Source organism: Falco naumanni, chromosome 4, assembly GCF_017639655.2.
Source record: "Falco naumanni isolate bFalNau1 chromosome 4, bFalNau1.pat, whole genome shotgun sequence".
NCBI classification, from domain to species: domain Eukaryota; kingdom Metazoa; phylum Chordata; class Aves; order Falconiformes; family Falconidae; genus Falco; species Falco naumanni.
The window spans coordinates 87,746,817-87,768,561 of NC_054057.1; the positions used below are offsets into that span (position 1 = coordinate 87,746,817).

Here is a 21,745-nt window from a genome sequence, read left to right on the forward strand (position 1 = left end):
GCTTTCCCATCTTAAGAAAATACCTTTTCTGTAGCATCCTGTCCAATCTTTGTGTGCTGTACTTGGGGTGTTCCCCTGTGTCCAAGGTAACTTGTCAGAACCAACAAGTGGGCAGCCAGGGTCTTGTTTCTTGGTGCCATGTAGCTGTATGCCTGAAAGATCTGTTTCCTTCTAGTATAACCAGGAATAATGTCTCGTTTGGGTGTTTTGCCATGTTCTTTGAGAAATGGAGGTAAGATGATAATGTAAAGAAAAATAATTTTTCAGGGCTGGATTTTTGTAACATTTTGTAATCTTGTCTAGTGAATTGTCTGTGTGGTATGGAGGTGGCCATAGTCCAGCAGCAGGCGAGAGTGACTTAATGCCTTTTGACACCTTTTTATCTGAAAGGAAATATTACTGTCATTTGCCTGTCTCGGTCTTACTCACTCACTCTCCCTAGTTCTTCTTTTAGCCTCGAATGGTAACTTCTAGGTACTCTCCACGTTGTTACTTCTGAAATTAAAAATGTCATGAAATTTCACGTATCTGCAAATCCCTTCCTATTGAAAGCATATCAGTGTACAGGCCATTTGGGCTAACAAATTTTATACCTTAACAGAGTATCTTTGAAGATTGTTAAGTTTTTTTACTTTTTTAAAGCATTATTTAATGGATATTGGGATTGGTCTGTATTTTAGGGCTAAAGGAAAAAACGTAGCTTGAAGTGTTGAAGTCAAAATTGCTGGCATCACTAATGGCTCCAGTTGTTTTATCTGTCATTCCCTGACAGACCCTGGGGTAGGATCTCTCCCCAATTCCAGCTGTGGACTAAACTGTTGGGTAGGTGCTTTGTAAAAGCCAGGGGACACAAATACTGCTAAATTTAAAGTCTTCCTTTCGTTGCCCTGGCCACAGTAAGCTAAGTCTTCAGTGTTGGAGAATTTTTTAATTGTATCAGTGGTCAAAAAAAGCCAAACAAACCTCTGTACTTGTGTTTTGCATGGACAATCATCTTCTCTTTTGAAAATTAACTGCTTTGTTTAGAAGAAAAGCTTAAGAAGGGATAGTCCTGAAGGCTGGGGGTGTTTCTGCTGATTTTAGGACATTTGGCATATCTTTTTAATAAAGACACATGAGTGAAGCTCTTGTCATGTAGTACTTCTGGAACAGCTACAGTCTTGTACCAAGATGGTTATTTTAGGAAATTGACATAAGTAGCTCTTTATCAGAATGTTTTCATACCCAATTTAGTTGTTTGCTTTACTGAAAATTTTCCTCTGTGTGTAAACTTCACAGGAAAGGAAGGTCTTGAATGCTGCCTTAGTATGTTTGTTTGCCTCCATGCTTTGTAACGCATCCGAATAGCCAGGTGGTTATTCCACAATGAAATGATTTATACAGTGAACTAAAACATTTGCCAGCAGTAATTGCTTACAACTGTGGGACAGAACAAAACAGGAGAGCACCATCAGGCTTCTGGCATTAATCCAGTGACTTGGATTCCTCCTTTGACGTGAGCGTGTCTCGCTTTATCCTTGTGCATCTTGCAGTGAAGCTGCAAAATTGTGTTACAGCCAGAACCTTAGGGAACAAAATGCTCTTACTGTAACTTTTGAGGGGTTTTTCTCAGTTGTTGTAGGAGTCGGGGAAGAAGTGGCAGTTGGGATTTGCAGATAGTAGTGATGGAGGTTGACTTAGTTTAGGAAACATTGCCTTAAATGTAACAGATATGGTCTCCAACTGTAAAATTTGTGAATTGGAAACATTGACTTCCATTTCATACACTACCTGTAGGAGGCTTGGGAGGAAGAAGCTATGAAAGAGTGGTAAATTAAAGTTTGTTATGCATACACTTAGGTTAAATCAGAGTTGGACCATACTTAGTTTTGTTTGCTAAATCAGGTAGCAAAATAATGACTTTCAGGTGGAGAAAGTGTGCCATTCAACAAAGTGATGTGAACTTGCTTAGAGTTTAAGGGGTGAACTCTGAAATTCTAAGTTAGTACAGTCAAAAATCAACTGATTTTGGTTTCAATGACTATAAATACTTCCTCTTTTTTTATATAAATCAGACTTCTAAAATCAAGGACATGTTAAGTTGGTTAATTAAATACCAAATATATAAAAACTACCTAGCAGTGGATATACTTGGTAAAAGCAGCAAAACTGCTAACAGTTAAATCTAAAAGCTACACATAGGAAGCTGGATTTGCTATCAGTGTATCTCTTCCCTGTGGTGTGTTCAGCGCTGTGGGTGAGGCAATTCAGACTTGCTTATCGCTAGTACGGTTAGTGAGATTGAGAGAGGGCTCTTGAAAGAAACATTTCCTGGAAAAGGGGTGCTAATAAATGGTTTTATAGTAATGAGTGGTCTGGGGACTGTTCTCAAAATAAGTGCTAGTTTACTTAAGTAACACTGCTGTAATTTTCTTGCTTTTTTTCTTTTTTTTTTTTGTCTTTTTTTTCTTTTTTTTTTTTTTTTTTTAGGCATGCCTCCCATTCGGGACTTGGTGAGCCACTCCCCTAACCAGTCAGGTTAGCTATTTAAATCTCACCTTTTTTCTGCACTCTGTGTGTTTGTAGTACTTACATGTTTCACACAATTTTGTCTGATTTTTTTATTCTTTGGCTTTTGTTTTTCAATAGCATGTGCTATGTGATTGACTGACTTAAGTACACTTGCTCTGTGCCATTATATACTGCTTTGGTTAAACATTTTTAATTTTCTTTAAAAATTCTAAAATTCATACCAAAAGAGATGTTTTGACTATGTGGCACCTTAGCTTTAAACTACTAAGTATTTTCTTTTTACCTTTATGCTTATATATTGCATTGCCTCTTTGTGTGGTATTAATTGAATAATCTGTGCAAGCCTGTGCTTTACATCAGAGTCATTTCACAGCACTGTGAAGGAAATCACATCTGGGGGCCTTTCTGTTTTGACTGCTGAGTTTATGCTGAGCCACCACGTTCGTGGAGGCCTGCAGCTATGTATGTTGCTTCCTTGATATGATTGTGAAGAACAGTTGCTGTTTAAGTAATACCTTGGAGCGAATGTGCTGTGTGAGGACTTGACACGCTGTATGAAATGCTCTAGAGTAGCGCAGGTGGTGCTGTAGGATGGTTTGTACTGGCTCTGTTTCTGGCTGTGCCATGTGCCTGGCAGGCTGCTGTGGGCATGGTGCTCAGGAGAACGTTTCATGGAATCATTTAGGTTGGAGAAGACCTTTAAGATAATTGAGGCCAACTGTTAAGCCAACACTGCCAAGCCCACCACTAAACCGTGTCCCTAAGATTCACATTTACATGTCTTGGAAATAACCCCCAGAGATGGCGACTCCACTGCTTCCCTGGGCAGCCTGTTCCGCTGCTGGACAACCCTTCTGGGGAAGGTGTTGCATCTCTTCTCTTTATCTTGCAGACTGCTCTCAAAGGGGTGATGTTAAACGTCCTCTCCTCTTCCCTTGTGTTAATTTAGCCATGCAGCAAGTCTGCAGTGCCAGTCCAGCACAATTCCGGGCCGGAGCCCTGGTGTGGGAGAGGAGAGGGCAGAGAGAGAAAGCGTGCAGGGCAGGCGGTCCCTTTTAGGAGAGCCAGCAGCTGTGCTGCGTTAGGTGCCAGGGGTCACTGTATCCTTGTCCTGGCTGCTTTCCTGTTCTGCATTTACAGTTAGGAAACTATGGCAGAGGCAGCCGGCTACATCTGCTAGTTTTTGAGTTGCAGTACTTGAAGAAGACACAAACAGACCTCAAGACCTTTTTCTATACCACAAAGAAACAGAAATGTGATGTTAACAAACAAGTTTTATGGTTTTTGGTTTTGTAATTTCATTAAAAAGGTGCTTTTTAGCTTGTTTACTGAAAGCTAAAGAGCTTGTTTACCAAAATGCATTTTTGCATGGGGACCAAAGATGCAATAGTTGACAAGGTATAATATTGACAGTCTGTGGGTACCAGTACGTGCTGGAATTGGAAAAGGCAATGGGCAGCAAGAGTCAGGTATTTTTAAATTTATACTTCTCAATCCTACTGTTTCTTTTAGATCGTGTGATGGTACTTTAAAACAAACTAGCTACTTTAGAAAACACATACAGTTTTCTGCACATACATCCTGCAGGAAAACATCAAATTACAAATTACTGAAAAAAATTTTAGCAGATTAGTAAATCTTAAGAAACACAGGTTTGTGTAGTTTCTTCTTTTTTTTTTTTTTTTTTTTTTTTGGTCCAGGATTTAAGCAGCAGAAGTTACAGTTGCAGCTTCTAGATAATTCTGGGGAGAAAACCAAGATATTACTGGCTCGTTTTGCTGTGCACCAAGTGTAGTATGTTGTTAGCTGTAATTTTCCAATTTTGAGGCTGGTTTTGTGGTATCTGCCAGATACAAAAAATCAGAGATAAAACCTTGCTTAATCAGTAGTTGTATACTTAATCTCAGAAGTTCATGGATTGTGGAGATTTAGATACGAATATTTCAGAACAGTGGCTCATACCAGAAATCATTAACACATGTTTATGTCTAGAAAAAGGACTGTTAGTCAAGGTATGTGATAGGATAAAATTCTAGATGACTGGAAATTAATCATTATATGCTGTTTGTGTATTGGCTTATTACAAACTGCATCACATCTAAATTAGATAATGGAATCTTAATAAAGACAAGCTTTATTTTTATGTATTCTATTGTTGTGCAAATAAGGGTTTATTTACCATTTCACTCTCCCTTGTAGTCATAACCTGTATCTCTTTCTCTACACTGAACTCAGGCTGTTTGCCATCTGTATACTTTCTTGTTGCTTTTAAAATTGATCATATTATTGGGGTGATGCTTATGTAATCGAGTCTTTGTTTTGTTAGGGCAGTTTTTGATGCTGTTGATTCTCTTGTTTGTGAGAGAGCAGATAACTCTTAAGTTTAGTCATTTAATACAGGTTAAATGTCTTTTAAAAATATCAGCGTGAGATTTGAAATCTTGTTTTTTGGTGGTCAGTTGCTCCAATAGTACAGGTTTTTTTCTAATAACACATTAATAGGCAGATTCTGGGTTTTGTTCAGCTGAACACATCTTCCAGTTCTCCCAAGGATGCTGTGTGGTTCTCCTTCTCAAGACTGGGGAGCTGCCAGGCACTTGTAATTATTGCAGTGCTATTTCTACCTGCCATAGGTCTTTTTCCACTAGTCCCAGTTCCAAACTGCTGTGCCATCATCTTCTGTTTCTCGTGTGGTAGTTACCATGTGAAGCTTAACGGATTGCTTGGACTCTTTCAAGCATCTACCATCTTGGTTGCTGGAGGAGCCGCAGGTTTCTCTGCTCTTTGCTATTCCAGGCTATGCACTCTTAGAGGCAGGCTCTTTGGCAGGATTCTTGTAGGCAATGTAGAATGGATAATATTGCTATTGATTAAAAATTAATTAAAAATAGACCAAAACTTGTTGCATATCAGTGTAATAGCAAACTGTCCATCGTAACTTAAATGTAAGCTGTTTTGATTTGTTCCTGCCTGTTTCCTTATAGATCATCAAGTTCATAAATTCAAATAATGTATTGTGTATGCTTTAACCTCTAAGTAGGCGGCAGTTTCGACTACCATCTTTAATGGCACAGATGCAACTCAGTTACTTGCCACTGAGCAGTAGGTAGGGGTTGGTGGGCATCAGGGTTTGGGGCTTCGGTGCTGTCACAGAATTGGCACTCCTTGTAGCAGAAGGGAGAAGCTGGTGAGACTGGCAGCTTCCTTTCAGACTTTGCAATTAACGTGTATTTCTTTGAAAGACAAGAAGCTTATAAATTAGTGTTAACATTTTTAAAGTAGCCAGTCCCCAAGTGTACTTTAAATAGCTTTTGAGACAATTATGGATTGGTAACTGTAACATTTTGTTACTATTAGCTCTGTCTGTTAATGTGAACAAGTACAATTTCATGAAGGTATTTAAGCAAAGAAACTGCACCTTTTTCTAGTCAGATGTAAGGCATGAAATCCATTAAGAATGAGCAAGAGCTATAGAACTTTTTTCCCCCTCTTATCTTCAGGTATATACATTTTTAATTTTCTAAGTAAAGGCAAAAAAGGGAACATTACAAAGAAAAGTTGACAGTTTTTTTAAAAACCTGAATGTTTTAATGGGCAGAGAAGCGTAGTTTGCTATGTATACAGCCATTGAGCATTTATAATAACTAGTGTGGTTATTCTTTCAGTGCAGGCAGATACTAAGTAAAAAAACTTCACTGACGTTTTGTGCTTGTGTTCTGTTGCCAACTTCATTGCTATTTTCTGCAGACTTCACAGTTTCGTAGTTTCATTTTCTGGTGCACCTGACTGTTAAACAGTTGTGGTGCAGGTCTCTGCAGTAAATCTTTAGGTATATGAAATGAACACTGATAGCACTTTCTTTGTAGCAAATATTCCATGGTTCATGCATTTAACCGTGACATAAACCAAAGTTTATAAGTGAATTATGATGTAAGTCATCTTAATTCCCATGCATGATCAGCCTGTTTATTGAAAAAGAAGCAGTAGTTCTTACACAAGCGAAAATGAGAAGTATCAGTTCAGCTGCTGCACTTAATCTGTACTTCTGCAGCAACGCAGCTTTAGATTGGTCTTGTGGGTTTTGTGACTGATTGTTGTTGTACAAAAGAAAATATCCTAAAGGATTTTTACTTAAGAATTTGTATATAATGTCTTCTAATGGGAGTGGGAAGATGTCTCTTTCTCTGGCTACTGTCACATAGCAATTGGTACTGCTAGGTCAGTTTGATACCCTGCTTAGATTTCTGCCTTTCAGAATATCTTTGGTTTTATATGGTATCCTAGCTTTTAATATGCATATGTTTTTAGAAAATACTTTGTATGTGGTGATATAGAGTAATTTTTTTAAAAGTACTATTTCTCTGGAAAAAGAGAACAGTACCTTTAGAAGTGCTTCTTTGTGCTTTTGGTGAGAGTGCAGCTTTGTGTGCTGGTGAGAAGTGTTCTAGGTGATGCCTGTGGCGGTGTTCTGAGCAACTGTACTTGGCAGCTTTCTCTGTCACCTTCAGTGACTATAGTGTTAAAATAAGCAAAATAATTTTCAGCTTAGTCTCTGTATTTTTCCCCTCTTCTGCTTAACGAAGTAATAATACTAAGTTTATAATAATGCTCTTGGACTTTCCTTCTTCCCTTTAGATCTGAACCACAGTGGTCTAGGATCCCATTATGAAAATTCTCACTGGGGACCAGTCTCTTCAAATAGTGACTCCAGCACAAACTGGGATAAAGTTATTGTAGACGGCTCTGACAAAGAAGCATGGCCATCAATCACTGGCAGTGACCCAGAGTTGACATCAGAATGTATGGACACTGACTCTGCCTCTAGCTCTGGGTCAGAGAGAAACCTCGTTATAATGGCTTCAGGGAGCACAGGTGGTGAAAATGATGGCATTCGAAATGGCATTGGACATGGTTCTCAAAATAAGTTTGTGGTTGGTAGCAACAGCAATAATGTGGGCAATGGAAGTATTAATGGGCCGTGGGGTTTATCCCACGGAACCATAATAAGCACATGTCAAGTTTCTGTGGATGCTCCTGACAGCAAATCTGAAAGTAGCAACAATAGAATGAATGCTTGGGGCACCATAAACTCTTCATCAAATGGAGGGTTAAATCCAAGCACTTTGAATTCAAATGGCAACCATGGTGCCTGGTCTGTGTTGGAGAACAATGGACATGCCCTGAAAGGGTCTGTAGGGAGTGGTAATCCTGGCACAAATATTCAGTGCAGTACCATAGGTCAGATATCTAATAGTCAGAGTATTAACTCTAAAGTGGGTGGTTCAGCCCATGGTTCCTGGGGAAGCCTTCAGGAAAATTGTGATTCTGAAGTAAATGGTACAAGGAATGTTTCATTCAGTGGGCAACCTCAAAACCTTAACACTGAAATGAATGGACCAAATAACACTACTAACTTTATGACCTCTAGTTTACCAAACTCTGCTGGTTCAGTGCAGATTAACGAACTGCCTAATAATACAGGGCATGGGGCCTGGCGTGTGAGCACAATGAATCATTCTCAGATTCAGGCCTCTCCAGTTACAAATGGCACTTCCATTTCTCATCTTAGCAATGGTGAGGCGAAAAATGGTGGATCTTACGGTACTACATGGGGTGCCTATGGTTCTAATTACTCTGGAGACAAATGTTCAGGCCCAAACAGCCAAGCTAATGGTGACACTGTGAATGCAACTCTAATGCAGCCAGGCATCAGCGGGCCTGGCAGCACTAACTTTCAAATCAATGGGAATAAAGGAGGAGGGGTGTGGGAGGCAGGGACAGTCAACTCCCAGAATATGCTGTGGGGAAGTGGAAATGGTGCAAGTGCTGGCGGGAGCAGAAGAGGATGGGGCAACCCTGCACAAAACACTGGCACTAACATTTCGAACGGGGAGTGGAGTAAACTGCCTAGTAATCAGCATTCCAATGAAAGTGTGAATGGAAACAGCAGGAAGTTTACAAACGGATGGAAATCTACTGAGGAGGATGACCTTAACAGCCAGAGTTCTGCTGCTTCTCAGATAACCGAGCAGAACAGCGCATGGGCCAAAACAGGTACGGGGGACAGCGAAGGTAGTTCGGAGAGCACTGGATGCCATGAAGACAGAGTAACGACGGAAGGACAGAATCGAGAGAGAAGGAAAGTTGACCAGCATGCATTACTCCAAAGTATAGTGAACAGAACTGACTTAGATCCGCGTGTCCTTTCCAACTCTGGTTGGGGACAGACTCCAATCAAACAGAACACTGCCTGGGATACCGAAACATCACCAAGGGGTGAAAGAAAAACTGACAATGGGACAGAGGCCTGGGGAGGCTCTGTGACACAGACTTCCAGCTCAGGGGGGTGTGTGGATAGACCTAGCCCTAACAATAATGATACCTCATCTGTATCAGGGTGGGGAGATCCAAAGTCTGCTACAAGGTGGGGAGACTCCAAAGGGTCAAACAGCCAAGGGGGGTGGGAAGAAGATTCTGCTGCTACAGTAATGGTCAAGAGCAATCAATCATGGGGAAGTGGCAAAGAGGAAAAGTCATCTTGGAATGATGCACAGAAGATGAAACAGGGATGGGTAGATGGACAAAAGGCCAGCCAGGGTTGGGCAGTTTCTGCTGGTGATAGCTGGGGTGAAAATTCAAGAAGTAACCATTGGGGTGAGACTAAAAAATCCAGTTCAGGAGGTAGCAACAGTGACAGATCGGTATCTGGTTGGAATGAGCCAGGTAAATCAAATTCTGTTACTTGGGGAGGTAATAATACAAACCCAAATAATTCTTCGGGATGGGATGAGCCTGCAAAGTCTAATCAGAACCAGGGCTGGGGAGACCCTCCTAAATCCAATCAGCCTCAAGTTTGGGGGGATTCGTCAAAGCCAATCAACTCTCCAGAATGGAACAAACAAGATGTTGGCTCTTGGGGAGCACCGTCTGCCACAAACAAACCCCCAGGGTCAGGCTGGCTGGGTGGGCCGATGCCGGCACCAGCAAAGGAGGAAGAACCCACTGGCTGGGAGGAGCCATCCCCTGAATCAATACGCCGTAAAATGGAAATTGATGATGGAACTTCTGCTTGGGGTGATCCAAGCAAATACAACTACAAAAATGTGAATATGTGGAATAAAAATGTCCCAAACAGTAGCAGCAATTCAGACCAGCAAGCACAGGTACATCAGCAGCTACTGTCTTCAAGTGCCATGTCTAGCAAGGAGAGCAGTTCGGGTTCTGGTAAGACTTGGTTTTACACAAATTTGTGTTTTCTGTTAATTACAAAACAATTCATTTGTTCTTGCTTCATATAACTGTTTTAGTTTCCAAGTGGAAGGGGGAAGGTCCCAGTGAAGCATCACTTTTATTTATTTTTATATATATATATAAAAAAGTAACAGCACTGCTCATAGACGTTTGATACTTTTTTACACAGATTGGAAGATCTGTTCTAGTTTTAAGTAGTTTGAGTAATAAAGGCTAGACAGCTCTACTTGAATTCTGGGGTGCTGGAACACAGAGAAAATATTTAAAGTAGCATCTGAGGAACAAAAGTCTTTCTCTTCATTTGATTCTAAACCAGTTAAAATGTATTGTTGCCACAGAGCACACACCCCCCCCAAAAAAAAACAAAAACAAAAAAAACCAAAACCAAAAAACCAAAAGCCATTGAGCTGCTTCAAGATGGAATGAAGGGTGATGGTTTTATATGGACTCAAGATCAGACTTTCTGATCTTGTAGTTTTGGGAGCAGTGAATGATGATACTTGCGGATGAGCTTGTGTGGTATTTAGGAAATATTTTGTGCTCTGTCTCTTTCAAGTGTGAAGAGGCATAGCTTAAATGTAACAAGCAGCTCTTAGGAGCTTAATATCTTAGAAACCTCTATTATCAAAATGTAATTCTTTACATATGAAATTCATATTTTTGTGAATTAATTTTTTGTATGCAGCAGCTTACAGTTGTAATAGTTACCTTCATGCAATATGTAAATGTGTACTAATATGCTTTTTGTTGTATGTTACGGATATAGAAAAGGCAAAACACTTGAGTCTCTTTTTAGATAGCTTTTTTAATCCTGTTTATGAACATGCCAGTAACTCATACTGCTTTAAAAAGGTTGGGGAGAGCCTTCTACTCCAGCCACTACTGTAGATAATGGAACTTCAGCGTGGGGTAAACCCATGGATACTGGTACTAGCTGGGGAGAACCCATCAGCGATGCAGCAGGCACCTCTGGCTGGGGAAACGCTTCTCTTGGTCAACAGGCTTCAAACAAACCTGGTGAGTGCTTTCTGCATCATCTCTGAATAAAGGTATTTGAGGATGGTGAAATACCTCTATAGAAGCTTTACATTTTTGAGGGCTTCTTTATCTTGGAGTAAAGATCAAACAACTTCTGGGTTAAGGGCAGTTAGCTGCTACTGAAATGTTAATGTGCTGTATTTTTTTCTCAACCAGGGCCTAAATCTATGCAAGATAGTTGGTGTGGAGATGATATGCCATTGACAGGCAGTCGTCAGACCAGCTGGGAGGAAGAGGAGGATGTAGAGATTGGAATGTGGAACAGCAGTTCTTCTCAAGAAGCTAACCCATCTTTAAATTGGCCACCGTATATGAAAAAAATGCCCACAAAGGTAATGAGGAGGTTGAGTCAGGGTTTTCTGCACTGTTGCCATTTCTAAAAGCTAAGTCAGAACAGATTGCTGCACGGAGTGGGAGTGCCATTAAGCTTTGATCTTCATTCATAACATTTTATGATGTAATTTAAGCAGTAGGTGGTAAACATCTTCCGAGTATTACAGGAATTCCTTTCTGTTTTTAAGGGAATAATGAAAGGTGGAAATAAGCAAGATGAAACATGGATCAATCCATTCATTAAGCAATTCACAAATCTCAGTTTTTCAGTAAGTATTTACCTTTTCCTGGCTTTACTGCCTTCTTACAGTGCTAGTTATAAAGATTAAAATGCTTAATTGCCTAGTGTTCATTTTCATAGTATTTTACTTCTCTTTTTGTCTCCCTTCTGTCACCCAGCCCTTTTTCTTGCACCCTCGTTAAAAAAGGACCTATTTATTGATAAAAAGTGTTTTTGTAAACACCACCCAGGTATTCATCCAGTAGTCTGATGTTTTACTTAATGTTATGTATGTATTTTGGTGAAGATACCAGTTTTCAATTGGATAACAACTGAAGGGAGAAAATACTTTTAAAATAGTGTCTGATTTGTCTCGATTTTTTTTTCTTGCAGGTTTGAATTGAAATAGAATATAGGAATCTCTTGGTTTTAGCTTTTAAAAGTATTACTATTAAATAATTGTAATTCATTTTATTGCTTCAGAGAGAATCACCAGAAGAAACCATACAGAGCAATAAGATGGACATGTCTGGAGGTAAGAATAGGAGAACTTAGCTGGGGTTTATTGCTTTCCTTTCCAGTCTCTCTCAGTTTCCTTCTGTAAACTACTTTTTGTAAAACTATAGATAATATATATAGTTATAGCTATAGTTACATGTATGTTTCAATAAAGAAAAGGAATACCCTTGGAGAGAAAAGAATTTGTGTGAGTAATGTTACCACCTGAATCACCTGGTTGCTATAGTAATATTATCCGTAAATCAATCCAAGCTTACATATATTAAGCTGACATGAAAGAATGTTTTCAGGGTGTGGTGGCGTTGTTTCTTGTAATACAAGTATCTAGATTGCCTTCTGGGTACCTTCACTAAGTATGAACAGAAGTGTTCTGAACACCATGCTTGCTCATTGTGGTTCATTCTTGGAAACACATTTTTGGTTCTAACTGTTAAATTAATACTGTGCAATTGTTTTAGAGACTCTTGAACTTGAGTGTAAAATGACTTGTGAGGAGTTTTATTTTTATTTGAATCCATTGACTGTTACGATTCCTCTAGCAAATAAAAAATAATATAATTCTTTAATATGTTAATAATGATGTTTTATAACGATAGAATATTTAATTAAAAGTAATTGTAGCATTTTAGTTTTTATTGTAGTTCCACTCCTTTTATTCCAGTTTAAAATAGAGAATTTTCACTTTTGAGCTCATAGTCTGTTGTGTAAAGAAATTGTTCTTTGAATTTCAGATTTTATTATTAATGGCAAGCCTCATATTTAAATTACTGCAATTTTTAAAAAATTTGGATTTAAAGCATCTGCTTGGAAAGTAATTACTTTGCACTGCATGCAGTAAAGTATTAAATTGACTCCTTTATTACTGCTTGTATTTTGATCTTCCAGCTTGCCTAGTAGAATTAATGATAAAAAATAAACTTAAAATTTGCTTTTAATAAACACAAATACTTTAAATTTGCAAGGGGGTTTTTTTGGTTGTTTTTTTAAACTAAATAGTGGTGGTTTTTTAACTGAATCAAATTAAAGAGCCTCTGAAATATTACACAAATGTAGGGGAAGTGATAAAGATACCTCAAAGCCAAGACAATGCTTATTGCTACTAATAAAAAAGGGGGGGGGGGGGGCATTCATAACTGGAAACTCAAGTTTAAACAACTGTACTTGGTTTTAAGAGAAAACTGAGAATAACGTTTTGTGAAGCCTAGCAAAATGTTCTAATGCTCTGCTGATTCCAAGTTTTGCGTTATCTAAAGGCACTGATTCATTGTTTCAAAGTTTCCTTTCCCTTGTCAGTAAAGCCCTGAGAGTTTAAAGCTAAACTGATGTTTTCTTTTATTAGTATCTAGCTTGAGAGCAGTATTAGTTCAGCTTTTCATAAGCATAAACTGATTTCTAGTACACCTGGAAAACTGAATAATCCTTCAATGTTTTATTCACATCTCTCACCTTCTCTTAGGGTTATTGCAAGATAAGCGGATGGAGATGGATAAGCATGGCCTCAATGTTGGAGATTACAATCGTGTGGTTGGAAAAGGCCCTGGTTCTCGTCCTCAAATTTCCAAAGAGTCTTCCATGGATCGCAGTCCTTACTTCGATAAGGTTAGTAAGTGTCTTGCTGGTGGACACTTCTGAATTTCTTTGACTCTGCATTCTAAGTAGTTACCTGTGTGCTCCTTAGCTTTCTGCGTTTAGTGGAGAGGAAAATTAGGGGTTTCTTGTTAATCCGTAAGATAGATGTAGTTCTTTTTAACTTACTGATACATAATACTAAGCACTTTCTGTAGCCCATTTGCAGTGCAAATGACTAACCTGATCTCTTTTGTTTTCTGCCTATTTCCTGCTGGTGCTGGACTGTCATGTGACTCTTCCCTTCTGTTCCTGGCAATGGTTTCTCCCTTCTGCTTGCTTGCTGGCTGGTTGTTGCGCATCGGTTTGTCTGTCCCATCAGGATGGCATTGTAGCAGACGAGTCCCAAAACATGCAGTTTATGTCCAATCAAAACATGAAGCTTCCCCCTTCAAATAATGCACTACCTAACCAAGCCCTTGGCTCCCTAGCAGGGCTGGGTATGCAAAACTTGAATTCTGTTAGACAGGTAAGGCTGTGTGCATATCCTTGGCATGTTATTTGACAGCATTTAATACAGTTTGATGTAACTTCCTAGCTACCTATGTGATTGATACATGTTTAACTTCTAATTCAAATGTATAGGGGTGGGAGAAGCAGCAGCAGGTTATTGTCACTAACTGTCCCTCCTTTCCCCAGAATGGCAATCCCAGTATGTTTGGTGTTGGTAATATAGCAGCACAGCCCAGGAGCATGCAGCAGCCTCCAGCACAACCTCTTAATTCATCTCAGCCTAATCCACGTGCTCAAGTGCCTCCTCCATTACTATCCCCTCAGGTAACCGAGTGCATCGCAGAATGGTTTGGGCTGGGAGGGACCTTTAAAGATCATCTAGTCTAACTCTCAGGGTTACAGGGGATTTCTACCACCCGCATACTTCACAGCCCTGGATATAAAACATTCTGTTCATAAACTACCAAAACGCTGCTTCAGAAAATTGTTCTTTGTTTATTGGTGTTGCTGATACTTACTCTGTAAATATATGAAAACATGTTTGGCTTGATGAGCGTTTCAGAAACAAGGCAACTGTTGACCAGGGGTCATAATGTTCTACATCTAGTATAACTCACTGCATGTCACTGTCAGTCACTCTTCATACTGGTCTGTTTTGCAGGTTCCAGTATCATTACTGAAGTATGCACCAAACAACGGTGGCCTGAGCCCACTTTTTGGCCCACAACAGGTAGCCATGTTGAATCAACTGTCCCAGTTAAACCAGCTTTCTCAGATCTCCCAGTTACAGGTAAGCTAACGAAGGTAGTCACTCGGTGTTCTGTTTGAAAGTCTAAGTAGAGACTTACGTCAGCTATAAACTGTTCTTAAAAAAACCACCACAAAACACTGTCTCCTAGCGGTTGTTGGCTCAGCAGCAAAAAGCGCAGAATCAAAGAAGCATGCCTTCTGGTGGTCGTCAACAGCAGGAGCAGCAGGTAAGTAAAGACGTTTATTATTAACTCTTCAAACTATCCTTAAAAGCTGTTTTTCGTCCTGAGCTGCATTTCTTGTTCTAAATTGTATTAAAGTGTGCAAGAGTTAATGGGATTTTGACAAGCTTTAAAGGAGTGACTTAGCTTAATGCTGGGGTTTGCTGTGCTAAGATGCATGGAGCACAAAGATGCATTTCATTATCTTTCTTTAAATGTGCCAAAGCTTTTGCCTATTCATATTGTAACTGCTCTGTTTTTTCAAGGGTCGGTCTCTTAGTATGCAGCAACAGATGATGCAACAGTCCCGTCAGCTTGATCCAAACCTGTTAATGAAGCAGCAAACTCCACCTTCTCAACAGCAGTCACTCCATCAACCCACCATGAAATCTTTCCTCGAGAATGTTATACCCCATGCTACTCCTGAGCTACAAAAAGGGCCATCACCAATAAATGCATTCAGCAGCTTCCCTATAGGTGGGTTTCTCCGTGCTGATTTCATACTGTCATTAATGCTTATGTGACACACAACCTTTCTTTTCCTGTTGCATGCCTCCTCTGAAAACAATAGCGACTATAAATCCTGTTAGCACTTACGATTTTAATGGAAGGACTAATTTTTTGTGGGGCTTATCCCTTTATCTTTGTTCACCAAAGATCTTTTTTTCACAAGTACACTTCCAGAAGTGACTGTGTTTCAGTGCAAAATGCTTTGCATTCTTAAAAAATGTCTGTCTCTTTTTATTTCTCTTTTATCCTCTGGGTTCCAAGGATGATACAAAGTCCTTCTGCAGTTACGATTCCTGGAGCTAAAGGACTTTTAGTAGAATCCATACAAAGAATCCATTGATGTGGTCTTATTTCTTTGGCATTTAAAAACCTTTTCATTGAATCTGGAGTTGCATAGGTAGAACAAAATGTCAATTTCCCTTTTAGTGGTTTTGTCTAGGAAAGAAAGCTTTTAGCTCTGCATTTTTAAGGAACGGTTGTCTCATTTCAGGCAAAATGTCTGAACATTTATAAATACAAACATCTCCCGTTTCTTTCTCCCTACATTTCCAGGCTTCTGTCCAATTTCTACTTCAGAAATTCCAGGCTTGTATATTTTCTCCTTACTTTAGGTCCCTTTTTAATGCTATCTTGTACTTACTACAGCTGTTTACCATTTACCTCTGTTCCTTATCCCTATTTTTTTACTCCTCTTCAGTTTGCTTTTCTTCTATTTTATTCTAATCTGATCATTTCTGTTGGGCTGATTTCCTTTGCATTCTCATTGCCCTTTGTAGAAAACTTTGTTTAATAGAGACTGCTGCTGAAATCCTTGTGCTTATAGGTGGAGTGTCACGGAGCCAGTGGGTCAGTGCAGGCCATGCTGTTGCGCTGCATGTGGCACACCGGAATTCTGCTTGTGGCCAGTCTTAAGCCCAGGCTGCTGCTTAATAGTTGCTGCTGATGATTGGCATCGATATCTAACTACTGCTTTCATTCAGGGGGCAAGGCATAAAAATCAAGTTTGTTTAGCTATTAGAGACACTAGGTTAGTTCTAAGGAAAGGAATATTTAACTTGCTCGCCGAACTTCATGCTGAGTAATTGCATCCTGCCTACATTGGGTTCCTTGCTGTTTTGTTTCTTGAGTTGAATTGTTGTATACTATTAAGTAGCTGCTTTCTCACCTTGATCATTGCCACATTTCAGGAACCTGCAGTGTATGTAAGATTGGTTTGAGATCTCTCAGGAATCTGCTGCAGTATACGTAAGAATTCTTTGGGATCCCTTTGGAGCAGTACTGTATAGTGATATAAGCAAGTGGAGCCACACTCAGTCCACAAATGAAAGCTTATGGGTAGAAATAGTAGATTGCTGGAATTTCTTCACCCTTTAGTGAAAAATTGAGTCAAGAGGAGTATTGGTAGCATCCTCCAAATGCACAAAGTATAGTAGTGTAGTCATGTGAGAAGGAGCTGAACTTGCCGAGTTGTCTTCTGGAAAATCTTGCAGGTATGTTACTTTCTCCGTGTTCTAATATCAGTGTCAGAAGACCTAGCAACAACGGCAGGGAGGTCCTCTTTACATTCTGGGGAGCTCAATTTGTCAAGGTTCACTAGTTATCAATATTCATCAAATGCAGAGGTGGGGGGGGGGGGGGTGGGTGTCCTTATCTAGTTGACCACTTGTGCAGTCGTATCTCAATTCATTGATTGAATTATGTATTTCTGATAATAGAAATAACCTTTTTCTGCCAAATAGTGAGTATAGCTGAACAATATGAGATCTTTCACAATTGGATATGAAAAATTACTTCTGGGAAGACTGTTTAAATTATAGATTATGTCCAGGGGCTGATGTTCGTCCCTCAGTCCACAGATTTCAAATACGGAGCTATGGACGTACATCTGTGCCTGCCAAGGGGCTGGCATTAACCTTATCAGATGGGTTTGCCTATCTGCCAGCTCATGATCTTTCTAATCCTTCTTGTAGAGGTCTGTCTTCTGCATGCTTCTTCACAGTTAGGAGGAGGGTTACTGCTCTGCAGAGGTTATTGCTCTGACAACAACAAAAAGCCAGAAAGAGAGGTGTCAGAAACTGGATTGATTGGACTCTTCCTTTTTTCTGTTTCAGCTACTGATAATTGTTAAATTTCTTAACATTCAGCTGTCCTGTTTGTTACAAGGAACTTTCTCTGAGGCTTTTCAAGGGACTGCTTTTCTGGCATCAACATCTGCTCATGCCTTTAAGAAAAACAAGCAAACAAAAAAACCCAAACAAACAAACAAGCCAGCTTCTATATGACAGTGAATATTGACTTAACAAACTTAAGCGCTAGTTTGCAGTGCTGAATGAAGGTGTTTCTAGTAGAGATTTGAGAAGTTCCTTGTGTGTGTCTGGCCCTAGGTTAAAATGTTGTAGTGGTTTATTTTCAGAAACGAAGTAAAGAAATCTGAAGGGCTGGAAATCTAACCAGGTATGGCTATGAAGTAAAGATTCTTACAGACCTGGAAGGAGAGTAGGCATGCCAAAGTCAAAAGTGTGGGCACATTGTCCAAACCCAGAATAGCTGGTTCTCACAGGTATTTGCATTGATTTGCGTTGCCATTGTCTTGATTCTCTGGCAAATAAACATTTTGCAATACCGACAACAGTTCAGAACAGGTGAAGGCAAGTTTTGTTTGTTTTCTCTTATGCATTTTTAATATTCGGTGTGAACAGGGTAAATGGAGAAGGGGGTTAGTATTACTTGCGCACTTCCATGCGAAGTGCTTCTCTACCTGTGGTTCAGAAGCTGGCGAGGTGTCATGTTGAACCGCCCAAATAAGAATGGGAGTGAGCTGGTAACTGCACTAGTACATAACTTCTGGTCAGTAGGGATGAGTACAGACAGCCCCTGCTGCTGAGAGAAAAGCGTCTTTTAGCACTGAGCATAGCTCCTCTAAGTGAAGTACTTTACTTTGTATAGTTGAGATCAGTTGTTGTGCTGGTGCTAAGCTGGTATTAAAAATGCCACAGTTTTTAGATGTTTGTATTTTAGTTTCTCTGACTTCCTAATGGCTTCTTCCACTGACATTTTTGCATGAAGACATCAGCTGAGAACTTCAGAGTGCTTTGCATTGCTTAGCTTAGCTTCTGTCTGTAGTAAGTTCACTGTATTAAATGCTAGAATGTTTTTCAAAACCAGAGACTTGGAAGCATGAAATAACCGTAGTAATATGCTCTTAAATGTTTATTACAATAGTGGTAATTAGCAGAAGAAAAACATTTAGTCTGTATTTCATAAGCTGTATGTTTGTAGGAATGAACTCAAACTTGAATGTAAACATGGATATGAGCAGTATTAAAGAGCCACAATCTCGACTGAGGAAATGGACTACAGTAGACAGCATTTCTGTGAACACATCATTAGATCAAAACTCCAGCAAACATGGTATGTTATAACATGTCATTAAGTAACAATTGATGTTACACATCAGATTTTCATGTTCTGGATATAAAAATGCAGGTTTGCTGTATTTAGGCCTGTAGTTGTAACTACCACATTGCTTGTAGGTGTCAGAATTTGTATTGTGTTGTCTGTACCAAAGTTGCTGCTTGTCTTCCACAGCAGCCAATAGCTTTCACGAATGTTTTTACTTACAGAAGTGATCTTGCGATCAGATTTAGTAGAATCATCGTATGGAATTCCTTTTTTAACCAGACTCTTCAAGTGTGACTATTGCTACTAGCTTTACCTTAATCTGGATTGGAATGCTTCATATATTTTTAAACCAAAAGCTTTCTAGCTTTTTTTTCCACCCACTCTGCTGGCCTTAAGGTGACTTAATGGAGATTTAGCTCTCTGTGTGTGCATTCTGGTCATGTCTGACATTTTTAGTTGCAGGTTTTGGTTATGAATGTGTGTATGTTGCATTCTAAAAATGGGGAGAGCTTAGAGGGGATAGACTAGTACCATTGCTGTACTTGGTTTTAGAGGAGGCAGACTTGGTTGCTTCATATTTCATTCCAGTAATCAGGATTCATGAGACATTTCAACTGTTTCAGTTGCTTGAAATCTCATCCAGTTAAAATTTGAGTCTATAGCAGAAAGGTTCTGTGTCTAAAGATAGTTATGAAACGTCTCCAGTCTCCCGTTACCGTTCAGTCTTTAGATTGTTTGGATATTTTTAGATTTGTCAGCTGCTTTTACTACTATGAAATGACTTGCTGTCTTAAGCTTCGAGTGGAGCTACTCTGCCACTGCGCTTCTGAACTTCATCTGTTGTCCACAGAAGTCAGAAGTGTTGGTGTCACTTTAGCTGTAGGTAATGTTTTCTGAATAGTATTAGGAATGGGATTTTTTGAACTCCGTATTGCACTGAATCCCTAGTAAAAGTCATCTCTTCCCTCGAAACGGTAGAATGTCTTTGGCTTTGTTGTCTAATAACTTTTAAACTTCTCCTTACAGGACTTGCACAGAATCGAATAGATTTTGTATGGTGCTTTCATTCCTTGCTCTGCCTCCAGTGATTTATTTTTTTTTTTTAATTTTTTTTTCCCCCCTCCCAGGAATATGAGTAGAATTTACAGAGCTTTGCAGTAGCTAAAGTTCCTTCAGATTTTGTAGAAGCTTCTTCCAGGAGCCCTCCTATCACAGAACATACTCACTACCCCTTGTTACCCAGTTGGCATCTCAAGAGTATGCTTTTACCCTCTTGAATTAATATCATGCTTGAATTTAATATGTATACTTTTTCAATGAAATGATTTCATGGGAAATTATTCCTATAGTTTTTTCCTGAATTATTCAGAGACATTTCATTTTAGATTATATGTCATGTGGGAGTATAACTTGACATCATAAAGAGGACATATATATGCTGCTGTATAGTTCATGAATGCTTTACAGGGGCATGCTTTTATATATCTGGAGGTATGTAAAAATATCAAAATCTGATCTGAAAAATACTTGATGACTGATTTGGTTTTGGTTTTTTTTTTTTAATTAGGTGCTATTTCAAGTGGTTTTAGGCTGGAAGAGTCTCCATTTGTTCCATATGACTTTATGAACAGCAGTAATTCACCAGCCAGTCCTCCTGGATCTATTGGGGATGGCTGGCCCCGTGCCAAATCGCCTAATGGCTCTAGCAGTGTTAACTGGCCACCAGGTATGCGACACTGGTGCTTATTCTTTGCATGGTTCTTACTGTTCAGCTGTATTTCTTCTGGGTTCCTTGGTCATTACATGTGGAGGGGGCAAGGAAACAGCCTACAGAAAAGCATTAAGGGTATGTTTTTAAAGCAGATATTGAGAGCAGTAGTTTTACTGCACAAACAGAAGTATATTTCCCTGCTTTGAGATTTTACCCTGGTGAGATGGGACCGGAAAAACCAGAAATTAAGTGAACGAAGGTGGTTGAATTAAGTAAATTAAATGCTTAAAAGGTTTTAGATTTTCAGTCATTAAGAGCTATATTGTTTAGACAGCTGTTTCCTGTTTAAAGAAAAAACAAAACAAAAAAAAACCCAAAACAGAAAGGAAGAAAAGAAGCTTCTTTTTTGAATCTCTTATTCCTAGAGTTTCGTCCTGGTGAGCCGTGGAAAGGTTATCCAAACATCGACCCTGAAACTGACCCTTACGTCACTCCTGGCAGTGTCATAAACAATCTTTCAATTAATACTGTGCGGGAAGTTGACCACCTCAGGGACAGGAACAGTGGTATGTTCACTTGCTACATTTTCTAATTAATTGAGTACTAATCTTCCTTCAGTCGTGTAGAGAGACTGTTTACTTGGAGATGTGTGTGCTACTTGCTCGTCTCCTTGTTTGTCTTTTGTGTTGTGGATTTCACTGCCGAAAAGCTCATCTTTGGCTCAAGCACTGCTGCTTGATGCAATGCAACAGATATTCCAAGAATGCGGGTAGCATGAGTGAACGCTGCTGATCTGCATTCTGATGTAATTCTGTGCACAGAGAGGCAGCGGGTTTGAAAGTAGGCAAGCAAAACTTGGCAGTCTGGCCATTGCGGTAGCGTAACTAGCTTTGCTCACGGTGAGCGCAGGGTGCTTCCTGCTGTTGAGCGTGCTTGCTGCCCCGTGCCTTGGGATCAAGGATGAGGACTGAGGAGTGGAGGAGGTCCCTCGGCTGACTGTGCAGACATGTTCAGTCTGGAGTACAAGTCGCGCCTTTTAATTGTATTGCATTTGCGATGCGCTGTGCTGTGACTGGATTCTGTCTTTATTTTAGGGTCATCCTCATCTTTGAACACCACGCTGCCTTCAACTAGTGCCTGGTCATCCATTCGTGCCTCCAACTACAATGTTTCCCTCAGCAGTACAGCACAAAGCACTTC

The 21,745-nt window shown here is 39.6% G+C and overlaps 1 protein-coding gene across 4 annotated transcripts in view; it reads left to right on the top strand.

Moving 5' to 3' along the window:
- Nucleotides 1-21,745, top strand: part of TNRC6A (trinucleotide repeat containing adaptor 6A) — a 52,660-nt gene that overhangs the window by 26,420 nt on the left and 4,495 nt on the right. For 2 of the 4 annotated variants that reach the window (XM_040592556.1, XM_040592557.1), the window contains exons 7-21: nt 2,470-2,517; nt 7,147-9,735; nt 10,615-10,779; nt 10,957-11,132; nt 11,322-11,402; nt 11,837-11,888; nt 13,329-13,471; nt 14,138-14,275; nt 14,613-14,741; nt 14,851-14,928; nt 15,189-15,399; nt 18,712-18,843; nt 20,402-20,560; nt 20,971-21,111; nt 21,640-21,745. The exon at nt 21,640-21,745 is cut by the window's right edge and continues 2 nt beyond it. In XM_040592556.1, coding sequence (XP_040448490.1) covers nt 2,470-2,517; nt 7,147-9,735; nt 10,615-10,779; nt 10,957-11,132; nt 11,322-11,402; nt 11,837-11,888; nt 13,329-13,471; nt 14,138-14,275; nt 14,613-14,741; nt 14,851-14,928; nt 15,189-15,399; nt 18,712-18,843; nt 20,402-20,560; nt 20,971-21,111; nt 21,640-21,745 — 4,348 coding nt within the window. Of the gene's footprint in view, nt 1-2,469; nt 2,518-7,146; nt 9,736-10,614; nt 10,780-10,956; nt 11,133-11,321; nt 11,403-11,836; nt 11,889-13,328; nt 13,472-13,820; nt 13,968-14,137; nt 14,276-14,612; nt 14,742-14,850; nt 14,929-15,188; nt 15,400-18,711; nt 18,844-20,401; nt 20,561-20,970; nt 21,112-21,639 lie in introns of all 4 variants that reach the window. The other 2 variants (XM_040592559.1, XM_040592558.1) reach the window with 2 other exon arrangements.